Source organism: Phoca vitulina, unplaced genomic scaffold, assembly GCF_004348235.1.
Source record: "Phoca vitulina isolate PV1807 unplaced genomic scaffold, GSC_HSeal_1.0 scaffold16, whole genome shotgun sequence".
Taxonomy (NCBI): domain Eukaryota; kingdom Metazoa; phylum Chordata; class Mammalia; order Carnivora; family Phocidae; genus Phoca; species Phoca vitulina.
The window spans coordinates 20,857,165-20,881,334 of record NW_022589719.1 but is presented as its reverse complement, the minus strand read 5'-3'; the positions used below and the strand labels follow the sequence as shown (position 1 = coordinate 20,881,334).

At 36.2% G+C, this 24,170-nt stretch overlaps 1 protein-coding gene across 3 annotated transcripts in view; it reads right to left on the bottom strand.

Moving 5' to 3' along the window:
* The window catches only part of TTC17 (tetratricopeptide repeat domain 17), a 115,899-nt gene that overhangs the window by 80,687 nt on the left and 11,042 nt on the right, over window positions 1-24,170 (bottom strand). For all 3 annotated transcript variants that reach the window (XM_032413934.1, XM_032413935.1, XM_032413936.1), the window contains exons 2-8: window positions 13,666-13,755; window positions 8,484-8,653; window positions 7,720-7,831; window positions 7,340-7,471; window positions 2,071-2,180; window positions 1,333-1,477; window positions 748-887 (exon numbers count right to left, since the gene is read on the bottom strand). In XM_032413934.1, the coding sequence (XP_032269825.1) occupies window positions 748-887; window positions 1,333-1,477; window positions 2,071-2,180; window positions 7,340-7,471; window positions 7,720-7,831; window positions 8,484-8,653; window positions 13,666-13,755 (899 nt within the window). The remainder of the gene's footprint in view (window positions 1-747; window positions 888-1,332; window positions 1,478-2,070; window positions 2,181-7,339; window positions 7,472-7,719; window positions 7,832-8,483; window positions 8,654-13,665; window positions 13,756-24,170) is intronic.

Here is a 24,170-nt window from a genome sequence, read left to right as displayed (position 1 = left end):
AGTAAGTGGTCATTCCTCCCTTTTCACCACATTATGCTTTAAATTGATTGGAAAATAAGGAAATGCAATAGTTTAATGAGTTCCAAATCTCCATTTAATTCTCTAATAATCAAAGTTGCCTCAAAACATTGAGGCTAATTCCATAAGAAGAACAATTCACTTCGAGTTATGTGATGTTTCCTAACAGGCCCTGCTACTTATGGAATCAAATACATTTTTATTAAGTACATTGCAAGGACCAAGTACAACAGAACTCATCACTGTACAATTTACAGAAATCTGATTAAAATATGGGCCAAATAATGTTTCTCAATGTCACTTAACTAACGTAACATTAGCCCAACCCTAGCAGCTAAAGGGGAGAAAGATCAAATACAGCACGTGCAAGTGATTTTACTGACAATGTATTCTGTGGAAATTAAAACGTAACCGAATTACTAATTATCTGACAGCACCCCCACTCCATCTGACTTCATAAAAGTAATCGATGGTCAAAAGTATAAAGACCTAAATGACAGAATTTACTGCAAACATTCTCTAGTTCCTGGAATTCATATTGTTAAAGATTCCTCTACACAACCCGAGTTGTGCTAAGCCCCCTGGATCTGGAGAAAAGGGATAGGACTAGCAGTCGTGAAGAGGTGTTTTTAATTCTAAAGAACAAATGAACACTGACATCACCCTACACAGGTCTAACCTAAGGTTCTACAGTGCTAGGGCTTCAGTGAAATTTTCTCACCCAATTACCTATGTTGGGCTTCCAATTTCTGCTCGAGTTTTTGCTGACAAAGGACAGCATGCTTCCTCTTTATAGCTTGCTCAAACCCAGGTTTGGCCTGCAAAGCATGGTCATAACAGAGCACTGAGTGGTTATACTCCCCCAGCATCTGAAGAGACAAAAACAAACACACACATATACACACACAGAGGAGGAAAAACGTTAGCCACAGCGTGGGTGGATCTGTCCAAACTCCCTAATGACTTATGAGATCACACTTATATCTCACTCTATAGTGAACATTATTTTTGATCAGTGACCAAATCCATAACATAAGATATGCTGTAAGACCTCTTAACTAGAAAGTGTTGCTATCTCCAGAGGCATACTCTGCAGGAATTTATGATTCCTATTAATTTTTCTGTCAAGAGGCTAGGACTATTAGGATACATTATTGTGTTGACTTATTTTCCCCCAACTTCTTAATTTCCATTTCCTTTTCCTTGTTCAGACCAAAAGAGGAAGGGGAAAAAGTTATTTTTTAGTTGAAAATAAATTTTTTAAAAAAGAAAATAGCAACTGGTTTGCTCATGAAAATAAAAAGTTGTATTTACTGCATATATATTTCCCAAAGTGTAATAGCTGGTGAAGAAGTCACTGTCATCCAGAGCTGCATGGACCACAACAGCAGCATCTGCAGAGAAGTGCGCTCTGTGCAGAACATTTGCCAAGTTGACCAGGGCAATGTCTTTATTGTGCCTAAAAGAGAAGGAGAGGAGCAATTAGGTGTTAGGAGAGAAGTGTGTGCTCCATGATTCCATATAACTACTTGATAAGGGAAAATTACATTCGAAGTTATTGAACTTATGAAAATAACTTTGAGTGTACTGATAGATGGAGAAAATAATTTAAGAAAACATACTGTTACATTTTTATGTAACTGATGGTGCTTATTCAATCTGACAGCTACAAATTTTGCCACAGAAATAAGGTCGGGCAGACATTTTATGATTTTAAAATGTATTTAGGGCTCATCATTTGCTTTGAGAAAAATTTAATTTATGCTAATTCCTCCAGGCAAGGTCCGTATATTCAAGTTTCAAGTGAATCAGAGGGTGTCTACATCATATATTTTTTCCTTAATAGAAATCAGAAGAATTTTGTGCTATTAACAACTGTGAACTCTTTGACTTCTGTCATATTTTTGTGATGGGACTAAATTCTTTGAACAGGGGTAGAGGAGAGTGTAAGTACAACACAATGCTTCTTCATATTGTTTTCTTACATACTGCTTCTTTACCAGTCCTGAGATATGTGGAGAATCAGGAAGTCCAGAAAGGGAGAAATCTTACCTGGAAGAGAAGTGAAGTGCTCGCATGGCACATTCCACTACTTGATACGGCTCATTCTTTATTCTCCAATAAAATGAAGCCATGTTATACAGTACCCATGAGGAAGAATTCTAGAGATTAAACAAATAAGATGACAATCAAACACAACTCAACGTACTTTCTTCGACTTAGAATGTTCAAAATGAGCACCTTCACTATTCAGTCTCTTCTGAAATTTAAGCTGAAGAATAAGACATTACACCAATGAATAAGCAGGGGACAAAGTACCAATAAACTACACCTGTCAAAAGAGCCGCCTGATCATCAGTTGGGCAAGTTAAATGGCTTCAGGTGTCATCTCCACAGAGAGACCATTCAACTCCAAGCTCTTGTTCCAAGAGTTCGGAAATCAAGATGAAAAGCCCACCAAGTGGACCAAACTTGTTGGCTCCTATTTCAGGACTTTAGAAGTTAGGACCTAACCTACTTAGAAATGCCAGTTGTTCTAACATGAAATTCCTGAAATTAATAGTTTCCTATTTATTTAAATATCTGAATGAAGGTACATACATAAGCAAAAGACAGGTTTATCCTTTTGGAAATGATGAATTTTTGTTTGTTCTTCTTTCATCTGTGTTCACAATACAAACCTTTACTGCTAAAAATTGTCTTTAGTATGGAGTAATAAGTCTATTATTTAGAAATTCAAATAGGTTTGCTTCTTCTGTGGCCTGGATTTTTTCATTTTGTAACATATACTAAATTTCAACCACATAGAGGTCAAAACACTGAACTGGACCATGACAAAAACTCAACATAAATAGTTTAAGCCCATGCAGAGAAATTTCAAATTCAGCATGGCAAAAAAAATCATATAAAGTAAAAAAAAAAAAAAAGTCATAAAGTTTAAGATAAACTGGGAAAAATATATATGACACCATTGTTTATTATCTTTAACACATAAAGAGCTCTAAAAAGAAAGACAAGAATACAAGACAAAATACAAGAGAATATGGGCCAAAAACATGAACAGAATTCAAAAGTACAAAACAATGGCCAATTAGCAGGAAAATAATGTAAAACTTAACAAAGAATATAAATTTAAAAAGATACAAATTTTCCTTTTACAAATTCGCAAAGATTAAAAAGAATACCAACACTCACTGTTGGCTACACTGTATATTAACTTCAGATATTAACTGTAGAAATGTTAGGTGAATACAGCATTTCTGGGGGACAGTTTGACAAGATTTGTGTAAAAAGCCTTAAAATATCATTACCCTTTGATGCTCAAAATTCCATTAAAATTTTATCTTAGGGGGTGCCTGGGTGGCTCAGTGGGTTAAGCGACCAACTCTTGATTTCAGCTGTGGTCATGATCTCAGGGAAATGAGATCAAGCCCTGCATCAGGCTCAGAGTTCGGAGCCTGCTTAAAGAAGCTCTCAATCCCTCTCCCTGCCCACCACTGCCCCCATGTTCTTGCTGGTTCTTCTCTCTCTTAAAAAAAAAAAAATTATCTTCAGAATAACTAAGTTTTAACTATAAAGATGTGTAAAAATAAAAATACAAAAGACTACATTGTAAGACAGTAATTATCTGTTTTTTTACTTCCTCTTTTATAGATTTTTTAATATAGTCTGAATTTTTTCCACGAGGACAAATTGTTTTCTTCAAAAATAGTTATTTTTAAGATTAAAGCTAAGTATAATTCTGCATTAATCAGCCGTAAGTATTCTTTTCAAGGAATGTATAGGATTTGCAAGTGATGCAAATGAGGGTATAACACTTGTGTAAGTGGTTAAGGGATATGTGTCACGTTCTTTCAGAACTGACTTATGACTTGGGTTTCAGTCTGTTTTGACAGCCCTTTGAGAAAGTTTTTTTTTCAAATCAACAAATGCTTTCATTTTTATCTCTTATATTCAGACTTTACGTTGTGAGTTGGGACCAAAAAATCTATTACAAATTCTACATGAACAAGTGAAAACACCGTGATTAAGTAGAATACTGTGTACATCATAGTATATTGGAAGTAAGGGAAAAATATATCTTTAAAGAAGAACTTTTTCTGTTAGATTTCTCATAAAATTTCCCCCACAAATTTATAAATGTTTGAATGTCACTATCAATACTTTCTTCTTTTCTTGAACACTTTTTTTCCTTGGCTCTTAGGAGACCACATTCTTCTGGATACCCTTTCGGATCTCTTCTGCTGGCCTCTCCCCCTTTGCTTGACAGCTAACTGTGGGAGGACCAAGGACTCAGACTAGCCTCGTCTCAAACTTCACTCTCCTCCAGATGACCTCATCTAGTCCCATGGCTACCAACACTCTCTACTTAATTATCCTCTATCTATATATCCAGCTCTGACCCCTCCTGGAGCTCAAGTCTCATTTAGGTATTTCAAATTTAATGTGACCAAAACAGACTCTATCTTCTTTTCCTCCACCCCAACCCTGCTCCTTCTTCAAGTTGCTCATGCCAAAACTTCAGGAATTATCCTCAATTCCTCTTTCCCCTCATACCCTACATCTAACTCATCAGCTTCTAAACTTCTAAACGTTTCCTGAAATAGTTTAAGTCCCTCCATTTCCAATACTAACCATTCTAGTCCAAACTATGTCATCTCTCTCCTGAACTACTGCCCATAGCCTTAGAACTGATCTCTCTGTTTTCAGTTTGGGTCCCTTCAGTCATTTCTCCATCTAAGTTTAAGAGTATATTTTTAAAAATATTTTATTTTTTTTATTTTTATTTTTTTAAAGATTTTATTTATTTATTTGAGAGAGAGAGAATGAGAGAGAGAGAACACATGAGAGGGGATAGGGTCAGAGGATGAAGCAGACTCCCTACCGAGCAGGGAGCCCGATGCGGGACTCGATCCAGGGACTCCAGGATCATGACCTGAGCTGAAGGCAGTCTCTTAACCAACTGAGCCACCCAAGCGCCCCTATTTTTAAAAATATTAACTAAATTATGTCATTCCTCTGCTCTAGCTTCCCAGCACTCAGGTCTCAGCACACAGAGTCCTCACCCTAGCTTTCAGAGGCCTACTTATTATGGCCCTGGTCTACTTCTCTGGCTGCATTCCCTATCATCCTCTCCTTTGCTCACCAGGCTCCAACCTTACTGACCTTCACCTGTTACAGATTGAATCTTTGTGTCTCTCCCTGCCCACCCCGCCCCCATTTCTATGTGGAAGCCCTAACCCAGTGTGACTATATGTGAAGACAGGGCCTGGGAAGAGGTGATAAAGGTTAAATGAGGTCCTAAGAGTAGGGCCCTAATCCAATAGGGCCAGTTCCCTCATAAGAAGAGGAAGACATACCAGATCTCTCCCCCCACACATACAGAGAAGGGGACATGAGAGGACACAGTGAGAAGGTGGTCATCTGCAAAGCAGGAAGAAAGTCCTCAGCAGGAACCGAATCAGCCAGCACCTTATCCTGGACTCCCCAACCGCCACAATTACAAGAAAGAAGCCACCCAGTCTGTGGTATTTTATGATGGCAGTCTGAGCAGACTACTATACTACTGAGCTCATTAAGGCTTCAGAGCCTTTGCCTTGGCTTAGAATGCTCTTCCTTGATCTCAGACAGTTGGTTCCTTCTTCTCATTCAGATATTGGCTTAAATTTCACCTTTCCAGAGAGGATGATCCCAACTGTTCAATCTAAAGTAGCCACACAATTACCCTCTATTTTAATTTTCTATAGAGAACTTACCACTATGATCTACTTTCAACTAACCATCCTTTGAAGGATATTTTAAATCCTAGGCCAGTTTTCCTAGGTAGTTTTTATTACTCATCAAGTTCTGGGGCTGCAATGTTTTACATTACCTTCAGAAAAACAAGATGAAGACAGTAACTTAACTACAAAATCATATATATATATATATATATACACACACACACACGTATATATATGACGTATTTGAATAAACTCATGTTGCCCTTTCACATTTGAATAAACTCTATATAAATGATGCCCTTTCACATTTTACTTAGTACCATTATAATACTGCTTAAAAACTAGCCTCCCTTTTGGGGTGCCTGGGTGGCTCAGTCGGTTAAGCCTTCTGCTCTTGGTTTTGGCTCAGGTTGTGATCTCGGGGTCGTGGGACTGAGCCCTGCGTCAGGCTCCATGGAGCCTGCTTGAGATTCTCTCTCTCTCCCTCTTCCTCTGCCCCTCCCCCTGCTCTCGTGTGCTTGCTTGCTCTCTCACGCTCTTTCAAATAAATAAATAAGTAAATAAGTATCTTAGAAAAGAAAAGAAACTAGCCTGCATTTTGTGATACAACTCAGGCACAGAGAAGAGTAAAAAAAAACCAAAAAACAAAACTGTTTTCTAAATTGCCACATGTTATACGGAATGATACATTTCTTGGGTCCTATTATACAATTCCCTATTTCATGTTTTTAAAAGTAGATGGTACCTTAAAAGAAAATTTTAAGAAGACTTTATTGTTGGTGGTGATTCTTTTCTTGTCCAGAGAACAGTGACGATCTATGTATTGGGTAGATGTTTCAAAGACACTAATGTTAAATTTTCTTTCACATTCAAAATATATAATCTAGCCTATAAGCCCTGCTGCTTATCTTGGCTTATAATTTGCTTTTTCATGAATTAGTTTATTTTTTTATTTTTTAAAGATTTTTTTATTTATTCATTTGACAGAGAGAGAGACAGCGAGAGAGGGAACACAAGCAGGGGGAGTGGGAGAGGGAGAAGCAGGCTTCCCGCCGAGCAGGGAGCCCGATGTGGGACTCGATCCCAGGACCCTGGGATCATGACCTGAGCCAAAGGCAGACACTTAACGACTGAGCCACCCAGGTGCCCTTCATGAATTAGTTTATTTTTTATTTTTATTTATTTATTTATTTTTAAAGATTTTATTTATTCATTTGACAGAGAGACACAGAGAGAGAGGGAACACAAGCGGGGAAGCGGGAGAGAGAGAAGCAGGCCTCCCACAGAGCAAGGAGCCCGATGCGGGGCTCGATCCCAGGACTCTGGGATCGTGACCCGAGCCGAAGGCAGACGCCCAACCGGCTGAGCCACTCAGGCGCCCCCATGAATTAGTTTAAATAAACCTTTGGCATCCCTTCCTGGTAGAGAGGACTAGACTACCAATGTTTCTCCCTAGCTTTGAACTACATAGTTTACATTAATGTAATCATATTTAAAATCATTCTCTAGACAAAAATAATCTAGACAGGTTATTTTCTGAGAAAAAAAAGATCTTTTGTGCACAGAGTCTCCAGCTCTTTCAATCACTGATGACTTACCTTCTGCAGGCCTTCATGAATGAGGTGACCTATGTCATCTATACTTCTTCCTAGTCGTTTAGATAAATATGTGAAGACTGGATCTTCTTTAGGTAATAGAGGTGCAGAAAGATTAACTCTCTCTTGTACACCCTGAAGAGAAGAAGAAAAAAATTGAAAAAACAAAACAAAACCACATACACAGAAAAAAGAGATCACAAGATAAAAGCTCACAAGTAACTCAGTATCTTATAGCACTTATTTTAAAGGGGTTTTAAGAAATAGGAGATGTTTGTAAAATTATAAAGCTGTTTGGAAGGGGAGAAGAAAAAATATTTATAAGCAAGAGACTAAATTACAGAAAAAATGGAAAAAAAAAAATCCCAAATCTCTCTACTTACTCGCAGGTGTTGAAAAGCATGTATACTATATGGAAGTTCTAGAATTTTGGTACAATCAGGTTGCTCAGGGTCTGGAGGGACAGGAGATTCTGTGTCTATATAATCTTCAGGGCTAAAATCAAGAAGCCGGGAGCAATAAATGAATGAAAGGTGAAAAAATGTCTAATTTTTCCCTAACTGAACTATATTCTCATAGCATCTCATCTTTACAACCAGTATTAGTCATCATTCAACCTTTTTCACGCAGCAACTGTTGGGAGGCAGTATTTTAGGAGTTTAACTTAAAGGAGATAAATCAAGAGACAGAAAATAGTAGGAAGACCAAAGAACGTTATGATTATGAGCTTTTTAAAAGTTTTTTAAATATTCTTCCCAGAAATGTTAAACCAATTTACACTTCTGTTGACAGCCTCTCCACATTTTTACCAGTTACTGATTTTTAAATATTTTTCCCCATTTGATAGGTGAAAACTATCTAAATGGTTTATTTTGTACTTATTTGATCATTACTGAGAGAGAGGTTTTCCACATGTTTATTGGCCATTTGTATTTCTTTTACTATAAATTGTTCCATCTTCTGTGGTACTAAGTATTTTTAATTGATATTTAAGAATTCTACGTGTAGTGTATTTTGAACTTTCAAATTTCGATAAACTCATCTGTGATTGAAGCTTATCCTCATTAGATAAATAATTTCTTATTGATTTGAGAAAGGTCTATTCAAGAAAACATTAATTTTATTTCTGGAAAGAGAATTTCTTTACCTGATGTCTTTGCTTTCCAAAGTTATGTATGTGCCATCATACAGATCCAGGTCCCCTAAGGGCACTTTGGCTTTGATGCAGTCTGGATCTTCTTTATTATGTCTCTGTTCCAGTCCTGTATCTCTGTCCTCATTCTCTTCTATATGAATTTTTTGAGCAACTAATTGCTTCTGTTGAGAAGATAATGAGAACACAATGGATTTTTCTAATATCTCAGTCTAGATACCACATAAGAGAAAGGAGAATTTAAAATCCTCTATGTGAAGGAAGACAAGGATTCTGAACAAAGTAGTCCCCCCTTATCTGTAAGGGTATCTTCCAAGACTCCCAGTGGATGCCCGAAACCATGGATAGTACCAAACCCTATATATATCGTATTTTTTCCTATACATATATACCTATAATGAAGTTTAATTTATAAATTAAGCACAGTAAGAGATCAACAATAACTAATTATAAAATAGAACAATTACATTATACTGTAATAAAAGTTATGTGAATGTGGTCTCTCTCTCAAAATATCTTACTGTACTTTACTTATCCTTCTTATGATAATGTGATATAATAAAATGCCTACATGATAAGATGAAATGAAGTGAATGACGTAGGCATTGTGACATAGTGTTAGACTATTATTGACCTTCTGATAATAGGTCAGGAGGAGGATTATCTGCTTCTGGACCACAGTTGACCCATGGGTTACTGAAACCACAGAACATAAAACTGTGGATAAGGGGGAATTAATTAGTTGATAATAAATAAGCTTCTCTAAACAAGTGTCCATATATAGAAAATAACAGTATATGACATTTATGATAATGGCAGCTGAATACCTTCATAATAGGATCTCTGACTACCTATAAACTGCATCTATCAGCTTAACTTCCCTGGAACAGAATGGCTCAGCAATTAAAACTACCTTGAATTGTCCACACATCATATTTCAGCCCTTCAAGACATCCAGCATGTTGATACTGTAGGCTGGAATAATTTCCCCTAATGCCCTGTATTCCAGGTGAATTCCTGCTACTCACAATTTTTTTTCTTCAAACATATAGAGGAATTACATAAAAACCTAAGTTTCCACCACCCACCCACATCTACCATATGATAACATTTGCCATACTCATTTCAGATTTTTTAAAAAGGAAAAATAAGGGGTGCCTGGGTGGCTCAGTCGTTAAGCGTCTGCCTTCGGCTCAGGTCATGATCTCAGGGTCCTGGGATCGAGCCCCACATCGGGCTCCCTGCTTGGCGGGAAGCCTGCTTCTCCCTCTCCCACTCCCCCTGCTTGTGTTCCTGCTCTCGCTGTGTCTCTCCCTGTCAAATAAATAAATAAAATCTTAAAAAAAAAAAAAAAAAAAAGGAAAAATAAGGTAGTCGAAACCTTTCTTTACTGCCTTCAAAATCCCTCTCTCCCTTCCCAAAGTTACCACTATCCTGAATTTGTTTGATGTATCACTTCTGTGTATATCTTTATAAAATATTACTATATTACTCTTATTCTCTTAAAATATTATATATATATGCATATATATCCATATATATGTCCCAAATCAACATCTAGCATTGCTTTCCAAGCTTAAAAACTTTATGTAAACAGTATCATCCTATATCATTTTACAACTTATTTTTTAACTTTGTTTTTAGTATTTATCTACAGTGATCAGTATAGCTCTAAATTTTTCATTTTAACAGATGTATAAAAATATATTTATCCATTTTTCTATAAACCTTTAGGTTGTTTATCTTTTTGCTTTAAAAAATGCTGTGATAGGGGCGCCTGGGTGGCTCAGTCGTTAAGTGTCTGCCTTCGGCTCAGGTCATGATCCCAGGGTCCCGGGATCGAGCCCCGCATCGGGCTCCCTGCTCAGCAGGAAGCCTGCTTCTCCCTCTCCCAATCCCCCTGCTTGTGTTCCCTCTCTCACTGTGTCTCTCTCTGTCAAATAAATAAATCTTTAAAAAAAAAAAAATGCTGTGATATTCCTTTTTTTTTTTTTTAAAGATTTTATTTATTTATTTGAGAGAGAGAGAATGAGAGAGAGCACATGAGAGGGGTTAGGGTCAGAGGGAGAAGCAGACTCCCTGCCGAGCAGGGAGCCTGATGTGGGACTCGATCCAGGGACTCCAGGATCATGACCCGAGCCGAAGGCAGTCACTTAACCAACTGAGCCACCCAGGCGCCCCAAAAATGCTGTGATATTCTCATAAAAGCCTCCTTGTGCACATGTGTAAAAGACCCAGAAGGGGTAAAAATATGGGATGCAGGGGTCATATGGGATGCACATTTTCTGATTTAGACACTGTCAATCTGTTTTTTAAAGTTGTTATAACCACTAGGATTCTACCAACAGATTATCATAATACCCATATCCCCACAAACTTACCATCATCACATTTTTAGTTTATGTCAATTTGATGGGCATTAAATGTTATGATTACTGGGGTAGACTGTATTACTATTAATGAATCTGCTGCAACTCCTTACAAAGGAGTCAACACATCACTGTTCTGCTTAATTCAGATGTGGCCAGTATGACTTACTTTGACAAATGTAACATGAGACGTGCCATTGAATCCTCTGAAGAGAAACATTTTTTAGAGCCAGTGTATGCTTTACTGTGCTCTTTCTTTTCCCTCAGGTACTGAGAATGGCAATATGCCAGACAGTGGCTGTTCTGTCAGCCTGGGTTCTGGCATTTGGACCAGAGTGATATTTAATATGACCTTATTGTTTTAAGCCATGAAGATTACTGGGATGTTACTAAATGATCTGTTTCCACTTACTCATTCCCTCCTGACTCTTTTCCTGTACGTAGGCTATACTATATACTGCCCTATGACGTCAGGCTTGCCCATGTGACTTGATCTGGACGATGGAATGTGAGTAGAAATGATGTCACTTCTAAGTAGAAACTTTAAACAGGCTTGTATGTTTGGTTACTCTTCCTTGAGCCTCCACCTTCCTCCATGAAACAGCACTGAGATTTTTGGGACTGTTTGTTGCCAATGCAAAAGTTGTCATCCACTACAAAATGTAGCCATCTTAACTAATGCAGTCATTAATGTGACTGAACATATTTTCATATGTTTATGAGATATTTTGTAACTTGACCTTCCAAGTATGCCTATTTTTCCCCCGTTTTTTTTTTTTTATTGATTTGTAGAAATTTATGAAGAGTGATTCTGTAAACTCATTCCTTATCAGTTATAGGTACTGCAAATATCTTCTCCCAGCTTATAGCTTATGTTTTAATTTTGTTCATGGTGTCACTTGCTAAAGAGAAGCTTTTAGTCTTAAGATGGTCCAAACTATCAGTTGTTTTCTTAATTGTGATTTCTACGTTATTTAAGGAGTCCTTCCCTATCCTAATGTCATAAATAAAATATTTACTGATGAAAAACTTAACAAAGTAATAAGGTAAGGGCAAGCACTAGAATAACAGAAATGTGATCTATAGTTCTAATCCTTGTAAATTTATTTGTTAAACAAGTTGTGTCATTTGTTCTGCACAGTCTGCCACTCTACAGGATTTTGCTGACTGTATCTCCTAGGTCCATTTAATGAGTCCCTTTCTTTGTCCTCTGTATTTCCTGAATATTGATAGCAGGATCCAGGGGTTCTTAACTCTTTTGTGTCACAGACTTCTTTGGCAGTCTAATGAAACCTGTAGACCCCTTTCATTTTTTAAATACATAAAAAAAAATAGAGAGAATGACAAAGGAAATCAATTATACTGAAAATACTACTTGAAAGGTAGCAATACTTTTAAATTTTTAGTATGTTTGCCCATAAATTTTCTAACAGGATTTTAATTTATTCAGTTAGTTTTACCTTCTCCTAAACATGACAGAAGAGTCTAACAGGCTTTACCTAATCACTGAACATGCTTCAACCCAACTATGTATTATTTTTACCTAGCTTTACCTTTCAAAGTGCAAAAAATAAATAATTAAATAAGTTTAGCAACTTCTTCATCAGTATTTTTACTCATCATTATACATCCTATGCATATCTACTGGGTTTACTTTTCTTCTTGTAGAAGTACATCTTTGATTTTTTTTAAAAGTGAGAGTTTGCAGTAAGTAAACTCTTTGTCAGAAAACATCTTTGTTTTGCCCTCACTCTTGAATGACGGCTTATAGGAACATAAAATTCTAGTTTGATTGATTTTCCCTTAGTACTCTGAGGCTACTCCTGCACTGTCTTCTGGTACTGTAAGAAGTCCATCTAGTTGTCACGACTTTGTAGATAAATGGTATTATTTAGTTTCATGGCCTTAAGTCTGTATTTCAATGTCTAACAAATACATATCTGCAGCCTGTACCTTTACCCCAGAGTCCCCACTACCTTAATCAAAAACTGATGGAATCAACGTTTTTCATTTTCGTTTTCATTGACATGGTGAATGGCATTTTCCTCCTTCATATACTCTCATTTAAGTCTCTTTATATTATATAATACTGCCTCTTAAAACAAGAATGGCAATAAACATATACAATGTGTATATGCATCTGAAAATAAAAACGATTTTCTGCACCACTGCACTCTTTGAACACTGTGTTTAAATAAAAACAGATAAAGCTTCCAAGCATGAAGCAGTATAAATACACCTCTTGTCTTATTCTTACTTTTTCAGATAACTGATGTTGTTTGTTATTAAGCAAAATCAGTTTATGGAAATCAATGATAGAAACAAAAAGGTTGCACTTTATTAGTACGAATAGATTTCAAGTTTTCAAAGTGCAAAGTGATTAATGCTTTCACCTCATCATAAAAAACACACAATAACAAGACCCTACTTGGGAATTAATAAAAAAATACATTTTTTATAGAGTATTGAAACCATTTTTCCTTTTTGTATTTTACCCAAACTCTCCTTCTAAGCATATGCAGAGAGCTTATTCCTTTTCATACTTGATGGAAAAACTTATACATGGAATCCCTGTTCAAGGATATAGTCAGTCAAGAATCAGGCAAAACCCAGGTTAGTCTGTTTCTCTTACTATTGCTCAAATGTCATTCCAATTAGATGTTACTTTTAAAAATGTGATTAAAAGTATATATGAAACTGAGAAGAATCAGGCTTAAGAAATAATGAGCTTTCATTTTTCTTTGAATACAACAGCTCCTGTGAAATGCAACAAGTTTCAGCTGCGTATCACATTCCCATTGCCTCACCTCCAATTCTTTGAGGTAGTTAACTGTTGTTTCTTGTCTCATTAATATGACTAAGTCATGGGGATGCTTCAAGTTCATTGGTGAATCCACCTGCAAGGAAGCAAGCAAGCAATAAATAAAGCTCAGATTTCATCAACATTTGTTCGGATTCATAAAGTTTCCTTTAATATGCTTTAAATTACTGTTCAACCACCATTATAATCAGTATTAGGTGCTCAGTAAAACTCAAGGGGTATTTCAAAAGCGATCGCACATAAATTTCAGCAAAGAGAATGACATGTTTAATAGCTGCCCCTTGAATTCCAACATTAAAGAGTAAGTTTTGAAGCTAATATTCTAACTTGGTCAGTCATATAAGAAATATTCAAGAAGAGAAGTATTTGGCAACAAATGATAAAGTAAATTCCTTAAAAAGATAATTCACACCTATAATAATAAAAAAGGAATTGTCTTGTCTTGACAGAACATTCCATATCTGAACAGGTTTAGAGTGATAAAAGGAAAATCCTAAAAGCACCTATTTTTGAAGGCTATTTGTGGAAGCCATAAATCAAAGTTAATATAAAATAATCTTGAGATTTATTATTTACAACTCATGTTCTCTGGATCATAAACGGGTGACTATGTTGCTGAAGATGTAGGAAAAATGAACCCTCATATGCTAGTAGCAGGCTTATTAATTTGTTCTTGTTGTCTAGAGGGTCATTTGACAACATGTATCAAAATGTTAAAAGTGCATACCTTTTGATATGACAATATTAACTCTAGGAAACTATCCTACAGACATTCTTAAACAAGTAGGCAAAAATAAACACAAGGATGCTTACTACAACACTTTTAGCTGCAAAAAAAATTAAACACAACCTAAGTCCATCAATAAGGGAATAGGGAGGGGCGCTTGGGTGGCTCAGTTGGTTAAGCGTCAACTTTTATTCTCAGCTCAGGGTCATTATCTCAGGGTCATGAGTTCAAGCCCTGCATTGGGCTCAACTGGGTGTGGAACGTACTAAAAATAAAAAATAAGGGAATAGGGAAATCCACTATCTAAAATGGATATAGAAAGACTAGATCTACTGTCATGGAAGGATGTTCACAATGTATAATTAACTAAAAATAAAGAATAATAAGTATACTATGATATTTTGTTTAAGAAATTACATATATATTTATAGATATAGATATAAACATGTCTCCATATGCACAAAACTAAGTAACTTTATGGTGGTTTCTTTTGGGAAGAGGGATTAAGAAGAGAGGCACACTCACGTCTATATAGTTGTATATTTTTAAACTGTTTATAATGTAGACATAATACATTTATAATAAAGAAAAAACAACACACACGTGGACATACACACATGGTTTTTGAATTTCAGAAAACTCTGACAGTGGCCTTGGTACCTAAGGGATGAGATAAAGTTCCTGCAACCCATGGTGCTAGACTGGAGCTGTCAAATTATATACCAGCCCTTCAGGAAGTTCCACTTTGAGGAAAAACTATCTTTTTGTAACCTCTAAGAAACTGGTATCAACTCAATTAATCAAATTGAGAGCTAGCTTTTTTTTTTTAAAGATTTTATTTATTTTTTGAGAGAGAGAGAAAGAGAGCGAGCATGCGTGGGTGAGTCGGGGGAGGGGCAGAGGGCGAGAGAGAATCTCCAGCAGACTCCATGCTGAGCACAGAGCCCTACCCAGGGCTCAATCTCATGACCCTGAGATTATGACCTGGCTTAACCAACTGAGCCACCCATGTGCCCCTAGAGCTAGCCTTTTAAGTGCAGAAGGTAGGCTTGCATAGATCTTGGTGATAAAAGAGTCTATTAAAAGAAAGATTTTAAAGAGAAGAAATAAAAACATGAAATAAAGTTGGACAGTTGCTTTAATAATATGCATTAAATTGGACAATGTTAAGTGACTACAGATAAAACTCATCTGCCTTTGCTCATTCTACCGTCTCAGAGACACCAGAGGAAAAAGAGATTCTAGTCCAGAGTAACTTCCATACTTTTATTGCAATTATCTGAACTACATAATTATTACTGTAGAGTTGTGAATAATTATCATCGCCCATGGTCTTGCTTTTAAGATGAGATCCCTTCACTGCTCCCCTTGGCCTTCCCACTATATTGGAATCTATATCAAAACTAGACTCTGAATTTAAAGGCATTAAAAATACAAAAGCAAACCCTATAGTACTTGACCACCTGAGCTGTAAATCTCCTCTACCAAACAATCAAAGCTAGCAAAAGCCTACAAGCAAAATGCTAGGTTTATCTCAATAAGAAACAGAAAATTTTGCTTCTCTTTTCATAGTATTTGAACATATGCCCAACAGTCAAATGCATGTAGGGCAGGGAAAGCTACTATAATGGATTGAATATGGACTGATTTAACTCCAAAGCCCATCGATCTTTCTTACAACAATGTAATAAATTACAGCACACCATAATTTTTATAGAAGAAAATGTAAAAGCTACAGCCAGTGGCCAGATTACAAAAGAACTTTTCATAAGGATGCCAAAGAAAGTCTGCTTACTTTGCTACTTTGTCCAGAACTTTAAGAGGTAGCTATTTAGTACATGACTCTATAAGGATTTTTAAATGAGGTTTTTAGGGAAAAAAAAAACAAAAACGAGATGGGGGAGGAATGAGGGAGTATGACATTCTAATTCCAAAATACCTAAACAATCTGTTCACCTGATATTTGGAGAACTGCAAGAGGAATGAAAGAATGAGATAAATGAAGATTTACACTGAAGAAATACTGAAAGCACACTCTTAGTTTTAGATTAAAAGGATACTAGCTAATCAGGGCTTTCTCATATTTGAATAGCATGGGATTGGCCAACATTCAATTGTGAGGAAGTACTTTTCATTTCCTTGAAGCTTTAAGTTCAACAAAGATATAAGAGCTAGAGGAGGTATAAAGGTAAAATTATTAGCAGAAGGAAGGAAGTGAGCCCACTGACAGCTGTGCTTCTCTTTTAGACATGGCAGCAAATGGCATGAATCTTTGCCAAAGGTTGGTTGCAGATTTATAGCCTGACATGTATTTTTATTGAGGTAACCTCCAGTTCTTAAAAGTTAAGACTTTATAATTATCTTTGGCAAATGCCAATCGGCTTGAATTTCTCTCCTTTTGAATACCTCCTCTCCTTAGGTTACAAAAGAGAGTATGCCTGTAAAGACTACAACATCCATTCAGCCAATGAAGGTTTATTAAGCCTCTATAAACCAGGCCCACTATGTCAATATTTGAAGCCTATGTACTCCAATTTTATACACATTGTGAATGCCTTCAAAATCTTTAGCATTTAGAAGAGGCTGCTATAAGCCCAGGAGCAAAAAGTGACAGGAATTAGAGTGGTAGGTTAAAAAGGACATGACGTATACATAAGACCTCAAAGCACCTTATGGCTTTTTCACAAGGGACAAGCAACCCTACAAACGTCTGTTACTTCACAGCATAATAAATGATACTTGTAATGACCTGAATCATAAAGAAAAAGGAATTATTTTCAATTTGTTCTACTTAAGATGGTGAAAAAGTATGAAATATATTTTAGAGCAAAGTTTATACTGAAGGGAAAAGCTGACCAAATATTTGGAAATTAGCTATATGAAACTGTATTATACAGAATGATTCATTCTCTAAGAGTTCTCAATTCAATTTCATTTTTCTTTGAATACATTATATAAGTACATGTGTCCAATTATATATAACAGCAGTAAATATCTTACTCATATCAAGTTCATTTTCATATATTTCAAAATTTGCTGCTGTCTCTATCATTAATATCTACATTTCTAATCTGGAGCCCTACCTCTGTGAATTCAATAAATTCACATGGTAGCAGGGGAATGTCACTATATAAGGATAATTACTTCACTGCCAAATCAAATAAAGGGTGAACATTTTAAACTTAAAATAACCAGTCTAAGGGTATAAACATTTTTGAGTTCTACAAAAGCATGAGTGAGTCCATCACTTTCCACTGGTCCTTTATGACAGGAAATTGATCATTTCCATTATAATATTAATTCCAGCTCTCATATGCAACTTATTCTTCACATATGCTCAACATTCTTACCTCTTACTTTTTGATGGTATTCAAATGAGTACATGAGAGCAGCATTACTGAAATCTTATATTACGCCGTACCCATTTTTTAAAAATTCCCTTTAATTAGAAACTAGGGATGGAATATTTTAAATCTTTTATTCAGAATTTTGGATTATTTACTGAGACAGTATGATGGAAAACATAAATAAAAATCTTCAAAGCAATGAAGATTTTACCTCTACTTTAAGTGATCCCACTTAGTGGGTATTTCTAGTGTTTGCTATCTAGTATCTGCAATTCCCTTCTTGTGGAAAAAACACCTGCCTTGCTCGGCTGGAAGCATCTTTCCCCACATGGGAAGTCCTAATCCCAGTGAATTCCTTTCCCTTGGTCATGGTGATTATCTCCGAGAAGGGACATCAACCAAGTGGTCAGTTGGCACTAAAGAGACTGTAATCTAGAACTTCTGTTTGAGTTATGGGGACCAGTCATCTTGTATTCACAGGGGCCTGAGTATGGGGTTAAAGAAATGGAGAAATGAAGACAGAGAACAAACCTATCATGGTTATACTGTTTCAGCCATGGATCAAACTGTATCTGCAACACTTAGAATTTGTTCAAACATTCCAATAAAAATTTTCAATATAGAAGTCTTGATGCTATTTCTAAACACCTGCTGAATTTTCTTAAGCCCTCTGCCTAGGGTATCCTCTTACTCCTGTGGCTCTTTTCAGACTTTCTCTCCCTTTGCACATGCTAATTCTCCTACTTGGAACACTCCTACTTGAAACTCCTACTTGGAACATAACCTTATGCTTTTGGTGAAAGCCAAATGACTGGGCTCAAATGACATTTCTTTTGTGAAGCCATCCTTCTCCTGAGCTCGCACGGTACTCTTCACATGCTTCTTTAATACTGTTTATTATACTGTTTAATTATTGTATGTCTGTCTCTCCAAAAAATTTTTTTTTGTATTCATCTTTCTACTTCCAGTACTTAATAGGCTTTCAGGTACATGTCAGACACTTAATACACTGTTGATTGCTTGATGAAGTTGTCTGATGTCACATCTGTTAGAGAATCCATCTCCACCGGCATTATCATTCAGTGATGACTATCTGTAAAGGAGGCCTATGGCTAGGCCTCCAGGAATCATGACAAAATAAGTCCTTGACAGGTCTATGACTAGCTGTGTGACCTAAAGCAAATCACTTTCCCTGCATAGGCTTCTATTTCCTCATCTATAAACTGAGGGGACCCAACCTGATGACTTCTAAAGTTCCTTATACTCTTCATATCCTACCTCCATAAAAGATTTAACATTACCGGGCGCCTGGGTGGCTCAGTTGGTTAAGCAACTGCCTTCTGCTCAGGTCATGATCCTGGAGTCCCGGGATCGAGTCCCGCATCGGGCTCCCTGCTCGGCAGGGAGTCTGCTTCTCCCTCTGACCCTCCTCCCACTCATGCTCTCTGTCTCTCATTCTCTCTCAAACAAATAAATAAAATCTTTAAAAAAAAAACAACCAAAAAAAAACATTACCATAAAAGCATCACATTTTACCAGTCTCATGCACCACTGAAGTAATCTAATGTTCAAATGAATGAAATGATCATTCTTCCAATTTGCCCGGATAAATTTGTACTCATTCTAGGTAGGGACTCTTTCCAAAGCTGCAGCTAAAAGCTTCTTTTCAAACTGTCAATTTGTCAAATTAAACCAAGGTTCCAATTAGCAGTGGCTATTTATTTCTGAGCAGTTAGGTTGCTCATTGTATCATGGGCAAAATTAGCTCTCCCTGTCCTTATGCCACTTAATTCTAACAAAGTTCAACTGAAAAAAAAAATCTCTTTTCTGATCATAAGCTAAATATGTATGTTACTGAAAAACAAACACATTATGGATAATATAAAGAAAATTAAAGTTACTGGAAATGTCACCTTCCGAGATACCTGTTGTCAGATAACTAATTATGTCAGGATAACTTCAACGCGCGCGCACACACACACACACACACACACAGAGCTAGGCAGATAAATATTTTTACAAAAACAGGATCATATTTACTATATTGTATCCTTCCCTTCTTCACTCTTTCTTAAATTTTATCAGATTTCTTCCTCAGGAATATAGATCTACATCATCCTATTTAGTTAATATTGTATTAAAGTTATTTATCCAGTTTCCTACTAATTAAAATATGGGCTTTTAGTTATTCTCCCTTTTTAACAATATTGAGATGAGTATCCTTATAAATTTTTTTGATTGCTGCCTAATTATTTTCTTCCTAAAAAAGGAACTGCTAGGTTAAAGGGACTGCACTTTTAAATTTATATTTTTTGCTAGTTTTTCTCCAGAATAGCTGAATCAACTTAAATTCCTAACAGTCACTGAGTTTCTACACACTCTTAGGAACACAGGGAAAAGGATGAATACATTTTAATCTCTTTATTGGCCATAGGTATTTCTTCTTTTGTGCACTTACAAAAAAATCTTCCTCATTGCCTCACTTTAAATCCATCTGATAGTTTACATCACAATTTTATGAATGGTGGTTTCTAGATGGTGGGACTCTAGGTGATTATCTTGTTTTCTGACTTTTTCTAAAACAAACACATATTTCTTTTTTTTTTTAGTGTTATCTACCGGTCTTTTTTGAAAATGAAACTTTAGAGTGCTATACATGTATTTTTAAACAGAAAACAACTGTAATGACAAATAAGCTTAGGTCTGAGGAACAGTCTTGTAGCTTTTCCTTATATATTCATAGAGAAAAAGTTCCTCTCCCATATGTGGGGCCAGGCAAAACACTTCAAAAAGGTAACATCTTTTGTATTTTCTTGTTCCTTACCTTACTCTCCTTAGATTTTTATCCTTATTTCAAATCTAGTTCACTACCATTTTCAAATGACTGCCCAAAGTACCCTCACCTTTGTGACTCCTGTCAGGCAAATACAGGGGCAAGCAAGATGAGTTTAGAGGGATGGAATGAGGGAGACAGAAGTCTGTTGCCTGACTTTGCATGCAATTCTTTCTTCAGGATTTAAGTCTAACCATCATGGACCTGCACCTTCTTCCAGGTCAAGAGAAGTTCACAAACAAAATACCAGTCCAGCCTCACCTCTTGAGAGGGACTTACATGGGCTCCTGGTTATAATAATTTTCAAAACTCTAATATAGGAGATATTTTACTAGAAATACTATCAGATCAATAAAACACTATCATTATGAACTGTCAGGACTTGGAAATATTTTTGTTAAAGATGATTTTTTTTGCCATTAGGGTACTTGTACAATATGGAATTTTAAAGAGAAATTTAAAAACATGCCTCAGTTTTATATCAGAAATCAGGTTATCAAAACTAAAATAAACTTTAAACAAACAAAAATACTAAATCTTAATCATCACATGAATTTTAATGGCCTTATATCTCTATTTTCTAATGTTTTACCCTCAGATTTTACCTTCTCATTTTCACAGTTCTTGGAAGATGAAGTTGTAAATGCTTAAATGCACTTAAAACAATCTAGGTATTTGAAGTATATCATACAGCTATAATCTAGATTGGACCATGTACAGTGTTGCAGCCAGTTTTTTTAAACACTTTTTATTTATTTATTTAGAGAGAGGGGGAGAGAGAGAGAAAGCACAAGTGGGAGAGGCAGAGAGAGAACCAATCTCAAGAAGACTCGTGAGCAGGGAGCCTGACACGAGGCTCAATCTCATGACCTGGAGATCATTACCTGGGCCGAAATCAAGGACACTTAACCAACTGAGCCACCCAGGCGCCCCTGTTGCAGCCAATTTTATGAGAACATTCATATCACACAATCACCATGTCCTAACTGAAAGCAAGTTAATAACCATTTTCAACATGAACAACAAACGAACAACTTCTTATAAAAGCGCTAGCAGTCTACATGTTCTGATTTGTGTCACCAGGAAACATACAAGTAACAAAATGAATAAAGTAGACAATTTACAACTTTACAAGAAAAGAAAACGAAATGCTGGATCAGGACTCAAGAGTCACGGATATTTCTCATTTGTATATTTATGATATTCTTGTAAATATATACAGAAAAATGTTGCTGTGCAGTTAGAGCTATTTTATATTTAACTCAGAAGTGACTCTCATTCCAGCAGCCAATATTTATCAAACAGAATAATAGCCCAACAAAGATGTCCATGTCCTAATCCCAGAACCTGGGACTAGTTAGGATACATGGCAAAAGTTAATTAAAGTAGCTGATGGAATTAAGGTTGCTATTCAGATTACTTTAATTAAGACAGAGTATAACCTGATTATCCAGGTGGGCCCAATTTAATCACAAGGGTCCTTAAAAGTGAAATAGGTGGGTGAAAGAGAGAGACGTCGCTAAGAGAGGTCAGAGAACAGGGCCAAGAGCCAGGGAATATGGGTGGCTTCTGGAAACTAGAAAAGGTAAGGAAATGGACTCTCCCCCAGAACCTCCAGAAAGATATGCAGCTTACTGTCCCCTTGATTTTAGCCCAGTGAAACATGGGTTGGACTTCTAACTTACAGAACTATAAGATGTTAATTTTGTGTTGTTTTAAGCCACTAACTTTGTGGTAATTTTTACCAGCAGCAAATAGAAAACTAATGCAAGTACCCACTAAGTTCAAGGCACAATGCCAGGCTCTCATTCCAGCAGAAAACAACTGTAATGACAAATAAGCTTAGGTCTGAGGACCTCAGGCTCAATGGTGATAAAAAAAGCACGTGTGAGCTTGAAAATTCTTAGATGGATACTATGGACTGAACTGTGTGTCTCCCCAAAATTATATGTTGAAGCTGTAACCTCCAATGTGACAGTAATTGGAGACTGGGCCTTTGAAAGGTAATTAGTTTAGATGAGGTCATACGTTTATATGACAGGATTGGTGCCCTTATAAGAGGAGACATCAAAAGCTTGCCTTCTCTTTCTCTCTGCCATGTGAGGACACAGCAAGAATGCAGCTGGTCTGCAAGTCAGAAAGAGAACTCTCACCAGAACCTGATCACTCTGGCACTCTGACCTTGGATTTCCAGACTCCAAAACTGTGAGAAAATACACTTCAGTTGCTTAAGTCACTCAGTTTATGGGATTTTGTTGACAGCCAAACTAAGATTTGTTAAGCAAATACTGGAAAAGGGACACTAAAATGAGTGCCAGAAGTTGAACCTTAATTTTATCATTACTCAGGCGATGGCAAACTCAACAGTCAGGAAATTATTTTGCTATTTCATGCTAGAAATCACTGCTGTAAGACACCACTGAATAAAGTTCAACTTGATTACTCATCAAACAGTATTAACATGGGGGGGGGAGGGTCAGCTTGACTAATTTCTTTTACTGCAATCCCAACAAGTGTGAAGTAAGCATTAATGACAAAGGTTTAATTTTTCTATGAAGACAACAAAATCAAACTGAAGGCTCCTTTTTGTTCATACATACTTCCACTGATGGGCACAACACTGTTTCGCTAGGGCAATGGATGGGATAAGGGGTCTTTCACTAGAATCGGATTATATAAACAAAGATTTGACATATCCCAAACACTGTTGGGCATTTTCAAACACTCCTGATGTAGTCCTTTAAAAGGAGGATTCAGCAATATCTAAGAAAATTAAATATGCATTCTTCAAACCAGGAAATTCCATTTCAAAGAATTCATCTTACAAATATAGTCACAGAAGCATGCAAAGATCTATGAATGAGCCTGTTCACTCACTGCAATATTGTTTGATAGTAAAAGCCTGGAAACAATCTAAATGGCTATCATTAGGGAACGGGTTAAATAAGTTACAGAAGAGCCATACAACCAAATACTATACATTTTTAAGGGTAAAGAGAGTAGCTTTTCATTTCTGACAGATATCTACCTCTTATTAAGTGAATTAAAAACTAGTCATGAGATAAAATGTTTCCAGTTGTGGTTTTAAAAAAATCTATATGAGGGTTTGCATGGGAACTTTTTGGAAGAATACACAAGTAATTCTGTGATTACTTCCAGGAAGGACTGTGAGTGGTTATGAAACTTCCACTTTTCATTTTATGTCATACTAAGTGCTTGAAAAAAACGTTTTGAACTATGATCATGTATTTTAGTTTTAAATTCAATTATAAAATTAAAAAATATATTGGTGTATTATAGATAAAACTACAGAACTATTTTTCTTTATACTGGTAGTAATGCTTAGCAGTACAGAGAAGAGAACAGAGCCTAGGATGGGATCTGAACTGGAGTTCACACACTGCCACTTCCTACCTTAATACCTGTGCAAGGAGTTTAACCATACTCAGCCTAAGTTTCTGTATTTAATAGAGAGATCAATACCCATATCTTACTGGGTCTATAGGACAATAAAATGAGATATGAATATGAAAACACTTGGTAAAGAGTTCAGTGAAATAGACATTAAATTTTATTACGATAAA